The sequence below is a fragment of the Xyrauchen texanus genome, chromosome 33 (assembly GCF_025860055.1).
Source record: "Xyrauchen texanus isolate HMW12.3.18 chromosome 33, RBS_HiC_50CHRs, whole genome shotgun sequence".
NCBI classification, from domain to species: Eukaryota; Metazoa; Chordata; class Actinopteri; order Cypriniformes; family Catostomidae; genus Xyrauchen; species Xyrauchen texanus.
The window spans coordinates 14,812,644-14,825,416 of record NC_068308.1 but is presented as its reverse complement, the minus strand read 5'-3'; the positions used below and the strand labels follow the sequence as shown (position 1 = coordinate 14,825,416).

Genomic DNA, 12,773 nt, shown 5'->3' with positions numbered 1-12,773 from the left:
ACAGTTCACACACAAATCGTGCGTGTCCCTACCCGTAATAAAACGAGGGCAGGGGTGCACGCACTTCTTGAACTGCTTGGTGGCCATAATTCTTTTAAATAGGACAAACAACACCAAATAAGACAAACAATATACATAGAGCGCTTGCTGAAGAGCGAAAGCTAATGTGTATGTGTGCCGGCGTCACTTTTATGCATCCGGTTATGCCGTCACATGTTACGTCATGACGCAACACCAATCAAGATTGGAATAGTTTCATTCATACTTCAGAGGCGCACGCTAAGGAGCGTTCCCCAAAGAGTCGTTTTCAACGACGCAGTGCGAGTTCCCTCGGAAGGGAACCCCAAATTCAGAATCTCAGAAAATTAGAATATTACATGAAATCAATAAAAAAAAGGATTTTAAATACAGAAATGTTGGCCCTCTGAAAAGTATAATCATGCATATGTACTCAGTACTTGGTTTGGGCCCCTTTTGCATTAATTACTGCCTCAATGCGGCGTGGCATGGATGCTATCAGCCTGTGGCACTGCTGAGGTGTTATGGAAGACCAAGATGCTCCAATAGCGGCCTTCAGCTCTTCTGCATTGTTTGGTCTCATGTCTCTCATCTTTCTCTTGGCAATGCCCCATAGATTCTCTATGGGGTTCAGGTCAGACGAGTTTGCTGGCCAATCAAGCACAGTAATACCATGGTCATTGAACCAGGTTTTGGTACTTTTGGCAGTGTGGGCAGGTGCCAAGTCCTGCTGGAAAATGAAGTCAGCATCTCCATAAAGCTTGTCTGCTGAAGGAAGCATGAAGTGCTCTAAAATGTCCCGGTAGACGGCTGCGTTGACCCTGGACTTAATAAAGCACAGTGGACCAACACCAGCCAATGACATGACTCCCCAAACCAACACAGACTGTGGAAACTTCACACTGGACTTCGAGCATCTTGGATTGTGTGCCTCTCCATTCTTCCTCCAGACTCTGGGACCTTGGTTTCCAAATGAGATGCAAAATTTGCTCTCATCAGAAAAGAGGACTTTGGACCACTGAGCCACAGACCAGTTCTTTTTTTCTTTAGCCCAGGTAAGACGTTGACATTTGAAGCCCATGTCCAGGACCCGTCTGTGTGTGGTGGCTCTTGATGCAGTAACTCCAGCCTCAGTCCACTCCTTGTGAACTCCCCCACACATTTGAATGGCCTTTTCCTGACAATCCTCTCCAGGCTACGGTCATCCCTGCTGCTTGTGCACCTTTTTCTTCCACACTTTTCCCTTCCACTTAACTTAATATTAATGTGCTTTGATACAGCACTTTGAGAACATCCAACTTCTTTTGCAATTACCTTTTGAGGCTTTCCCTCCTTGTGGAGGGTGTCAATGATGGTTTTCTGCACAACTGTCAGGTCAGCAGTCTTCCCCATGATTGTGAATTCAACTGAACCAGACTGAGAGACCATTTAAAGGCTCAGGAACCCTTTGCAGGTGTTTAGCTGATTAGAGTGTGACACTTTGAGCCTACAATACTGAACCTTTTCACAATATTCTAATTTTCTGAGATTCTGAATTTGGGGTTTTCATAAGCTGTAAGCCATAATTATCAAAATTATATCAAATAAAGGCTTGACATATCTTACTTTGCTTGTAATGAGTCTATATAATATATTAGTTTCACCTTTTAAGTTGAATAACTGAAATTAATGAACTTTTGCACGATATTCAAATTTTTCGAGTTTCACCTGTATAAAAACAAAAGACATACAACACAAATGCATAGAGGGCAGCTGCCTGTAGCTCTCTCTCTGCCAAACTGCCGCCTCCGGCCACCTTTATCCCTCTCGTGGGCTTGATTAGCCTTGTTAGGAGCTGGGTGTACGTCATCATGGCTTGGACCCGTCCTCCAACTTGCCACACTCCTCCCTCCTTTGCTTCAGGCCAGGGAGCCCATGTCGTAAGAGTTCTTTACTATTGGCTACCCTGTTTGCGTGTGTGTGTGTTGTATGTCTTTTGTTTTAATTTATCATTAAATATAATTTATATTGTCAAGCCAGTTCTTGCCTCCTCCTGAGAACCGGCTTGAAAATAATAATCATTTAATGCTTATCTTAAAGCAAAAGATATAACACACACACACACACACAACACACACACGCTAACAGGGCAGCTGCCTGTAGCTCTCTCTCTCCCGAACTGCCATCTCCGGCCACCTTTATCCCTCTTGTTGGCTTGATTAGCCTGATTAGCCCGCCATCATCCTTGAGTTTTATTTTCGAAGACGTCATATAGTTCTTATTGTTATCATTTTTTCTTACTTTCCCTGTGGTCATATCAAAGTTTCTTGCTTTAAAAGCAGCCATAATTTAGTTTTCTACAACCATGTTCCACCTCTCGCTGACCTTTAGAATGAAATGGGTCTTTTTATTAGTGCTGTACCTTTAAGACTCCTATGTAAATACCCTCTTTGCCTTTGAAAGGAGAAAGAATGCTTACTCATGGGCTGCTGGTTTGCGGTCGGGTCCAATATCGTTTGGGTTGTCCCTTGAATCCATCAAAAACAGGCTCTTGTTAAAGCTGAAACTGTTAAGGTCAGACCAAAATTATTAGAAGCCTTAATAAAAGTAAATGTCAGCCACTTGGTTTTTACACTTTCTGGCTTTCAGAAGCAGCACAACATTGAGCAATCTTTCCCCATATCTTATTGTTATCATGTTTTATTAAATACCATCTTCTGGTCTTTAGTTGTTGTTTTTGCAGCTAAAGGGATAGTTCACTCAAAAATAAAAACTCTCTCATCATTTACTCACCCTCATGCCATTCCAGATGTGTATGACTTTCTTCTTCTTCTGCTGAACTGAATCTAAAGATTTTTAGAAGAATATCTCAGTAGGTCCACACAGTGCAAGTGAATGGTGACCAAAACTTTGTAACTTTGTAACTTTGTAAAAATTAATTAGCACTACTCCAGTGTTTAAATCTATATCTTCTGAAGCGATATGATCAAGAAAGAGATCAATATTTAAGTCTTTTTTTTACTAGAAATTCTCCTGGTGGTGATATGCACAATAATGGAACAAAAGAAGAAGAATGTGAAAGTGAAAGTGGGTATTGATCATAAAAAAAGGATATAACCCTTATGTAGTGTTGGGATTTTCACTTTTCATAACAAACTACGTTCGTCTCTAGGGGACAGAATGCATCTCCTTCCTGAGCGGTATGATGGCTGCAAGGTCCCATGGTGTTTATACTTGTGTACTATTGTTTGTACAGATGAACGTGGTACCTTTTAGGCATTTGAAAATTGCTGCCAAGGATGAACCAGACTTGTGGAGGTCTTGGCTGATTTATTTAGATTTTCCCATGATGTCAAGCAAAGAGGCACTGAGTTTGAAGCTAGGCCTTAAAATACATTCACAGTTACACCTCCAAGTCAGTACACCTCCTATCAGAAGCTAATTGGTTAATTGTCTAAATGCTTGACATAATATTCTTGAATTTTCCAAGCTGCTTAAAGGCACAGTTAACTTAATGTATGTAAACTTCTGACCCACTGGAATTGTGATATAGTCAATTAAAAGTGAAAACAATCTGTCTGTAAACCATTGTTGGAAAAATTACTCGTGTCATGCACAAAGTAGATGTCCTAAACGACTTGCCAAAACTATAATTTGCTAATATTAAATCTGTGGAGTGGACTGTATGTACTATATATATGTATATATAAACATTAGTTTAAGTATTATGAACTATTATATAAACTAACAACGAAGAATTGTATTTTATAAATGAACATAAACCAAGATTAATAATTGCTGTAAAAATATATTGATAATTGTTAGTTCATGATACTTAATGCATTAATGTTAACAAATACAACATTATTGTAAAGTGTTACACTGTAAACCTTAGTGTTGTCTTTACTGGAAAAATCAAGATTTCTTAATTATATATTACTTGAAACGTCAAAGGGCTCATAACTTAAAATATCTATGTTCCTTGAACTTATTTTTCGTAAAAATCTATTTAAAAAATTGCTACGTGTTTGAGGCTATGGGGAATACCCTTAATGCCTTGTGCTTGAATTATTTATGTTTTCTTGGTCAAAGTGAATACGTTTATTTAATGACTGACCTAGAATCACTTATAACCTTCTATATTTAAACAGTTTTATTGTATGACCTATTTTAGTAAATTTTAGTCAAATTATGAAACAACAACATTTAAATGGCAAATTTAAGGTGGGTCTACTTGCATCTAGTTCCCAGAACTTAAATAGTTAAGTTCATTCTATATGATCACCAAGTTAAGTGAACTTAATTACACAAGTTTTGGAGATGCCATTACTCAATTCAATTGAGGGAACAAGTTTACTCAATCAACTGAGTAAAGTCAACTTATTAGGGTTTTCATTGTACTAATTTTATGATATGACCACTTTTGATATTTGCCAAATGGCGCAAAATAAAAAAATCAGATGATGTGCTGATCATCCATGTAAACCTCTTAGACTTTAGCATTTTCATTTGTTAGGCTGGGTTGAAGCTTGGCTAGAAAAGAATGTTTATGTATTTGGGTCATCTCTGATTTATACATTGGAGCGGATGACGTTCTGCTGCTTTGGTCAGTGTGGTGGTTCTACCACAAAAAAAGAGCCGGTGACATTTTGTTCTAAAAATGCACTTCCTCTTTCACCTTTGTCACATTACAATTCTGCTTTCTTCGTTCTCCTCTCTCAAACTTCATTAAAAATATTTATCATTCCTTAGAACCTGAAACACATAATCTTATTTTAAGATATGTAGTTTACAGACAAATCTACAACAAGATCTTAAGCTGGGGGTTTGAGAGTGTCTTAGCTCTTAGACAAGAGATAGACTGATTTTTCCTTCTCTAAGACGTGCGATGAGACTGATAGCTAAGACTGAAATGTTACCATTAATGTTTTCTGATACATACCATACCTTGTGGAGTATGCATAACAGTTATTGAATAATAAAGCATCCTTTGCTGGCCACAGCTAAACACTGCATAACGTTTTCTCAGACCTCTTTAAATGTGTGTGTTCAGGAAATGGTGGACTGGTTTACTGCAGTCCGAGCAGCACGGTTTCATTACCAAAAGGTGGCATTTCCTGGAGCTAATGATGAGGACGTATGTGAATCCATTTTTTTCCAGTAACTGACACTTATAAAATGATTTTATGTGTAAAACTCACTTTAGTGATTATGAATGCATTTTAAATATAATTAATATTTCCATATTTGAAATTATTATCAGTACATGTTTAATGAGGAGGCCACACACATTTCTGGGTGATGTTTGAAGTATGTTTTCTTTGTCTATGCATGGTTTTTATTTAGCTGGTACCAAAACTTACACGTAACTTCATGAAGGAAGGTTACATGGAGAAAACTGGCCCAAGGGTGAGTTTTTCACACTGGTTCCATCTACATTTAAACTTTATCATCTTCATCATTAGAAACATTCATTCAAATGATGTAATCCACACTATCAAGCCATCAAAACAACCCGGCCTGATCCCATGAATATTACGTGACCATGGCAACATTTTGCTAAACGGAATGACGTGCTTCATTACACGTTTGGCTGCAGTTTCACTGTGAAATATCCAGCGAGGGGCACCAAAAGCGAGTAACATATTGTCGAAATTAGACAAGGTTTTAAAGGTGAATGTTAGATGGAGGTAGAATAAGTAAAACGTACTTCCCTAACCTTAAATGCTAACCTAAACCTAACCAATAGCGATCTAAAATGAAATGAGAGGTGAACAAAACAGACATCCTTACCTTAAACCAATGCCTAAACCTTACCAGTAGTCTTTTAAAAGCAAATGTGACATGAAAAGCACATTTACTGAAGCAAACACGTTATATTGTGTCACTTCTATGACACTCTTGTCTCTGCTTGTGTACTTGGCTGGGCTCGAGGCTCGGTCTCTGAGTCCAAAGTCCAACACTCTATGAGGTGAGCTACCGCACAAGTTAATCTCATTGGAATAAGTGTGTAAGTGTAAATGTAAGTAGGTCTGTAACAGGGACTAATTCGGTTAGTTCTGAGCAAAACCAGAATATTTTCGTTCCGGTTCAGAAGTTCCGCAGCCTCCAATCCAAATGGTAACTTGTTAGAACAAAATAAAAGAACAGTTAATAACGTTCTTTTTAAAATAGCAGTACAAGCAAAAGAAACAAGCAACCTGGTCTGGATCCAAACACATGGATCAAAGGATCAAAGCATATGTTTAATGTTTTTGGGCAACATGAAGTGGTGTAGTTCCAATAATGTACTTTGATAAACCCTTTGGCCTCTGGTTTCATGAAAATTGATCAGAACAAAACAACATTTTCACTCCGGAACAATTGAAAATCACTTTGTTCCTGTTTTTGATTGCATTCTGCAAAAAATTCCATTCGTTTTTGTTTTTTGTTCCTTGAACTGTTTTTAGTCCCTAGTCTGTAATACAAGCGTTAAAATGTATAGTTTTAAAATGATGCATTGGAGTAAAGGTGTTTTGATATAACATAGCTGTGTGTGAGTAAGAGAGCGAAACATAAGCGTCTATATAGTCATAATCATTTGTTGTGCTTGTGATTTGTGTGAAAGTGAATAAAACGCACTGTTGTCGTGGTACACAAAACTCAGTTTGCAGAAATGTTGTTATAGTAACATTCATTCTATGAGACTAGGTTGCAGTTGCAGCAACAACCTGTTGCACTGGAAATCCAGGAATCAAGTTCTAGATGCTTGTGCTATTGTTTACTTAGATTTTGATCTAAGTTTTGAAATGTCATACCTTTTCAGCACACAGAAGGCTTTAAGAAAAGGTGGTTTACTATGGACGATAGGAGACTAATGTACTTTAAAGATCCCTTGGTGAGTATAAGTCAATTCGTATTTTTCTAATATTTTTTCTATTTGTATAAAGGTAAGGGTGTAGTTTCAGTACTAGTGCCAACAGATGGAATTATAAAAATAATTATGTTTATTTAAAAAAAAAAATACACTTCCCCCATCTGCCACTGGACAAACAAGCATAGTCCCACTCCAAACTATACTAAAACATACGAGCTACATTGTTTACACTTTTTGGGGAAACATATAAATGGCTTACTTATACTAGCATAGAAGAAAGTGTTTGAACATTTAACACTTTTAGGATGCTTATGCACGTGGAGAGGTGTTCATCGGCAGCAAGGAAAACAGCTATACAGTTGTACCTGGACTGCCACCCTCTACTCAAGGCTACCATTGGAAGTATGGCATCACCATTGAAACGCCTGATAGGAAGTTCCTGTTTGCTTGTGAAACAGAGGCAGAGCAAAAGGACTGGATTTCTGCCTTTCAGAGAGTCGTCAACCGGCCCATGATGCCACAGGAGTATGCAGGTATACACGCACCCATTCACATGCACTCACAATGCTAATAAACATAAGAGCATTGCAGTATTGCTATGATGATCGTGTAAAATACATTACCTTGAGATATAGCTTGTCCAATTGTAATCCTATTCTGTAAATAGGCCTGAGCAATAATAGCTATTAAAAAAGTTCATATTATAAATATGTTGATTTTTCTTCAGCCTTTTTATAATATTCTGTTTTTCTCAATATGTATTGATTTGAAATTACTTAAAAGGGTATTTTTTCTTTCAATTCATTTCAGTAGTCTCAAATGAGGAAAATATACAGTAAAGAGTGTTAGAAATAGTCAAGGCATCTGTGGTAGGGCAGAGGGCGGGGCAGGGTTGTGATTATACACACCCGGTCCCTTATCAGGTTAATCAAGCCTCAGAGAGGGATAAAGACCGATGACAGATGGTGGTGCGACGAGAGAGAGATAGTTTACGGACATGTCCGTCGTGTGTGTTTGTCTTTTAAATTTATCATTAAAACTATTATTTATATTGTCAAGCCGGTTCTCTCCTCCTCCTTTCCGGGCTTTGGCACCAGTGTAAAGGAGTCAATGGAAAGGAGGAGGCGAGAACCGGCTTGATAATATAAATAATATTTTAATATAAAACTTAAACAGACACAATGTAAAAAATGTATATATAGTACCGTGATTCTATGAGATCAGGTTGGATATATCGTCCAGCCCTTATTATTCGAGAAGCTATTTCATTTACATTCTCCCTAATTTCTTAAAAATGTATCCTCTCTCCAGTTGAGGCTCATTTCAAGCACAAGCCTTGATGTTGGCTGTAGACCTACCTGCATCCAAGTGGGACTGGACAGTGAACATCAATTCTGTCCAATGACTCTGGAAACATGGAGATGGGGGTTGTGAAAAGCTCTGGACCACAGCAAATTTAAAAAACTACAAAGGAAGAGCTGCCTTCCTGCCTTGATTTAGTACTAATGGACTGGACACGGGACTGCGCTGACAACTTTTTATAAGTCACTGCGGTTTCATTGTTGTGAATGTCCCTTTGTACTGTATGTGTTTAAACTGCTCTTTACCAAAGCAGACATATTGGGTGTCGTTAGCCAAGCTACTGTATAAATATGGCATGTGAATGTTCTTTACTCTTCATGTAAAGATAAAAGCTTAACATTTACTCTCTAAATGAAATGGTTGGTAAGCAGCACCAAGAACAAATTGTTGTATTTTCTTTGCAGTACATTTTGACTGATGTTATTTATTGGAAATACTGTATTGTACTGTATATCCAAGCAAATGCTGCTGTAATGTATTGTGGAATCCTCAGATGCTAAGCAAAATTATTTATATTCAATTATCCAAATGTTCTTTCTTTTTATGTTCAGCTAAAGGAGTTTTTAAAGGGATAGTTCACCCCAAAATGAAAATTCCCTCATCATTTACTCACCCTCATACCATCCCCGATGTGTTTGACTTCTTTCTTCTTCTGAACACAAATGAAGATATTTATAAGAATATTTCAGTAATCCATGAGACTCCAGTGATTAAACGCTACATGATAAGTGTGTGTGGGAAACAGATCAATATTTAAGTCCTTTTTTACTATAAATCTCCACTTTCACATTCTTCTTTTTTATCTTCTTTTTTTTTTTGGGGTGATTTGCATTTTTCATGCATATCGCCACCTACTGGGCAGGGACTTACATATTGATCTGTTTCTCACCCACACCTATGATATCGCTTCTGAAGACATGGATTAAACCACTGGAGATGTATGGATTACTTTTATGCTGTCTTTGTGTACATTTTGGACCTTAAAAATGTTGGTACCCATTCACTTGCATTGTATGGACCTAGAGAGCTGGAATATTATTGTAAAAATCTTTCTTTGTGTTCAGCAGAAGAAAGTCAAACACATCTGAGATGGCAAGAGGGTGAGTAAATGATGAGAGAATTTTCATTTTTGGTTGAACTGTCCCTTTAAATCCCCATTATTCCATGTGTGGCTGGCAGAGGTAACTTGAGTAACTTGCTCATCATTCAAATGTGTTTGAAACCATGAAAGAAATTAAGATGTGAACAAAGTAGCTATGATTTATCATTTTAGCATATGAAGTCATTTTTAAGAGCAGATCATTTCAGAGCATACCATCATATTATTCTCCATACCACTTTTGTTGTCTGTAAATGGTGACTAAGATCTTAATTAACAGTTTCATGTCTGTGCATCTTGCAATGAAGATAATCCTGTTCTTGTGTTGTCCTCCTCCACTGGGTGGCAGCATATCACAGATTAAGATGCACGTGGCTGTCACTTTGTATTTGAAGGAATAGTTCTCCCCAAAATGAAAATTCAGTCATCAATTAGTCACCCTCATGTTGGTCCAGTCCCATATGACTTTCTTTTTTTCTGTGCTCCAAAATGACAAAAAACAAAACAAGATTAAATGATCATAAAAGTGATCCAAAGGTTGATGCACTGTATTCCAAGTCTTCTGAAGCTATACAATAGCTTTGGGTGAGGAACTGAACAAACTTTAAATGTACTGTATGCGATTTTAGCCATTCTGGACTTCACTGAGTTGTTCCTCTTGTTTAATGTGTTTACACATGCATCTGTTCTTAAAAACAGTTCTTGTTAACTGTGGCCCTCCTGTTCAGGTTACAATATTCAGTTTTGATTAGTTTAAAATAAGGGTTAGTGAGCTTTCACTAACAGAAACATACCATGTTTCATGGTATTAATTTATTGATTCAGTATGACACAAATGTCAAAAACCATGGTATATTGCCATCTGATACCTTCACTTTACCATGACACTATCTTTTTGTAAGCTTTATCCTTACCTTTTTTCTGCTTTATCAGAGAAGCATTGTATCAGAATTTAGAACCAAGTAAATAATCGTACATAATATTAAAAAATATATAATATATGAGTTTTTTACTTTTACATTGCTTTTACCAGGTTCTCATTTGGTGGACCAGAATCACCTGTATGGAATTAGCAGCACTATGTCAGTGCAAATATTACAAATTAGTATATACTCTAATACAACTTAATACATTCATAACATATCCTAAAAAATGGTTGATGTTACAACATTTTCATATTTGCTAAATGCATGTTACATTTTCAGGACACAAATGTACCATAACCAACAGCACCAAAGTAGGGGGGAAGAGTATAGACAAGAAGAGATGTATGTGTATGAGGAAGATAGCATGTGAGTGTTTGTGTGTGCATGAATCGGGTTGGGTTTGTCAGACACCATTGCCTGACCTGATGCATTCCACTGCCTTCATCCCTATATCCGCCTGGCTCCGCTGCGCTGTGGAATTGTGTGTAAGTCAATGTTGGTTCTGTCTGGTGCTTGTTGTCATTGGCGGCTGGGCTGTGCAAGTGAAGCTTTGGAGACACTAACTTACACAGACACAGCAGGAGGCTGTTTTCAGCCTAGCAGGAAATCATTAAATTAGGGTGGAGACGCTCAAGCACTGGCCATCCTATTTGCTTCATAAGAGTGGTAAAGGAAGTTAAAGAAGACTGAGTGCAATCATACCATCTGTCAATCATGACTTACATGCCAAACTACTGAAATACACTGTGAAATCACAATAGAAAAGGACTTGATGGTGTAAATCTTGGTTTAAAAAACACAATTGTGTTTTTGTTTAGTTTATAGAGAACATGCCTCTAACATGTCAAATTCATCCATTCTGATTTCTGCAACTTTGGTTGAAAAGGGGCTTTTCACACTGTTTAGTTCACTGAAAATTTGTCAAAAATGTATTATTTTTGAAAGTCAGTTTATATATAGGCACATACCTTAAATTATTGGCTACAACAAAAGCTTTGAACATTCTCACCAATATTGCCTGGGGATAAAAAAAGATACAGTTCACTGAACACACATTGACCTTCTGTGACCTTTTCACACTACAGTATATGGGGTAAGTTGTCACAATGGGAACCTGCCATTACATCACCTATTATAGGTTATTATTGGCTTTTCAGCACATTTAAACAATTATGAAGCGCAAAACAATGAATGAATCATAGCCTGAATGATCCGCTTCAATTTCAACACAAATGAGAATTAGCTAAATGATTGACAGGTGAAAAGCATCAGTGTCAATGATCCACAGACACATTTTTGTTTGCTGTTTACAAAGTCTAGAGCTGTCACAGAGACCGTTGAGATATCTCAGAACACTTATTTCATTAATATCTTTAAGGGAGTAGGAATATCTTTGCCTATTTTTCCATGAAAAAAATCGATTACAGCACCTTTAAAAGTAAATTAATTAGTTATGTGATTACTTTTTCAATGAAGTAATTAGTTAAGTAATCTAATTACAATTTTAGAGAAATAACTAGTATTTTGCTGTGGATTACTAATTTTAAGTATCTTACCCAACACTGGTTACTAATGAATTATAAATTGACCATCGGTTCTCTTACGAGAGGTTCTCTCGTATTGCGTAAGCTAGCTTACGCTACGGGAAAGATTCATCTTTTCTGAGATATTGAAGCCAAAAAATTATCCTTAATTTTTGTATCCATTGTCAACGCAGTGCGGCAGCTGCAGACCTTGAGCGGGCTAGCTAGCGAGCTCATAGGTTGCTCTGCGGCAACTGCTGCAGCCTATAGACGAGCTTGGGCGAACTCGCATCCAATGAGAGGCGTCCGGCGCTCACTGCATCAAAGCCCGCCAAAAGGGCGTGACTAGAGTGCATATAAGCGTAGTTCGTAGGCTGGAACCCTGATTTTCATCTCTTCAGCGAAGCTCTCCGCATCGCTGACCTGGAAGCCGCGTCGCCGTTTGAGGGGCATCTAGCAAGCGTGGACAGCGCTAGAAGAAGCCGGCCGTCTCAGCCACCTTCAGCCATCCTGCGAAGCTACGCCATCCGACGACGTATCCTTTTATTAAGCAAGCTAGTTCTCAAGAACTATTCACAAAAGAGTACGAGCGTCTTTTTCAAGATGCCTCGCTCCACTTGCGCCTCATGTCGCGCCCTTCTCAGCACAGGAGACCGCCACATCATCTGCGCTCTCTGCCTGGGACTGGGGCACGCAGAGCTCGCCCTCACTGAGGGCGGATGCGATTTCTGCGAGGAGCTACCGATGTCGACCCTGCGGGCTCGACTCGAAGCGGTCAAAGCAGAAACCGCCGCGCCTTACCCTCAGCCGCGCAGGAAGAAGCGCCGCTCACAAAGGCTGCCGGAAACTGTGGTTGAAGCGACTGCCTCGCCGAGCCTCTCCCTCGAAGCATCGCTTTCACCCTCCCCGCCCCGGGACGCGCAGTTGCCGCCGAGCGGCCGCGACTGCTGCCATCTCGGATGACGAAGCGGAGGATAAGGGCTGCTGTTCCATCATGGCTTCGACAGCGA

General features: G+C 38.6%; 1 protein-coding gene across 1 annotated transcript in view; it reads left to right on the top strand.

Moving 5' to 3' along the window:
- Positions 1-10,282, top strand: part of LOC127626571 (arf-GAP with dual PH domain-containing protein 1) — a 37,039-nt gene extending 26,757 nt beyond the window's left edge. Inside the window, exons 7-11 of the mRNA XM_052102457.1 lie at positions 5,051-5,134; positions 5,344-5,406; positions 6,803-6,874; positions 7,158-7,386; positions 8,165-10,282. Coding sequence (XP_051958417.1) covers positions 5,051-5,134; positions 5,344-5,406; positions 6,803-6,874; positions 7,158-7,386; positions 8,165-8,193 — 477 coding nt within the window. The 3' untranslated portion in view covers positions 8,194-10,282. The remainder of the gene's footprint in view (positions 1-5,050; positions 5,135-5,343; positions 5,407-6,802; positions 6,875-7,157; positions 7,387-8,164) is intronic.
- Positions 10,283-12,773: the final 2,491 nt, after the last annotated feature.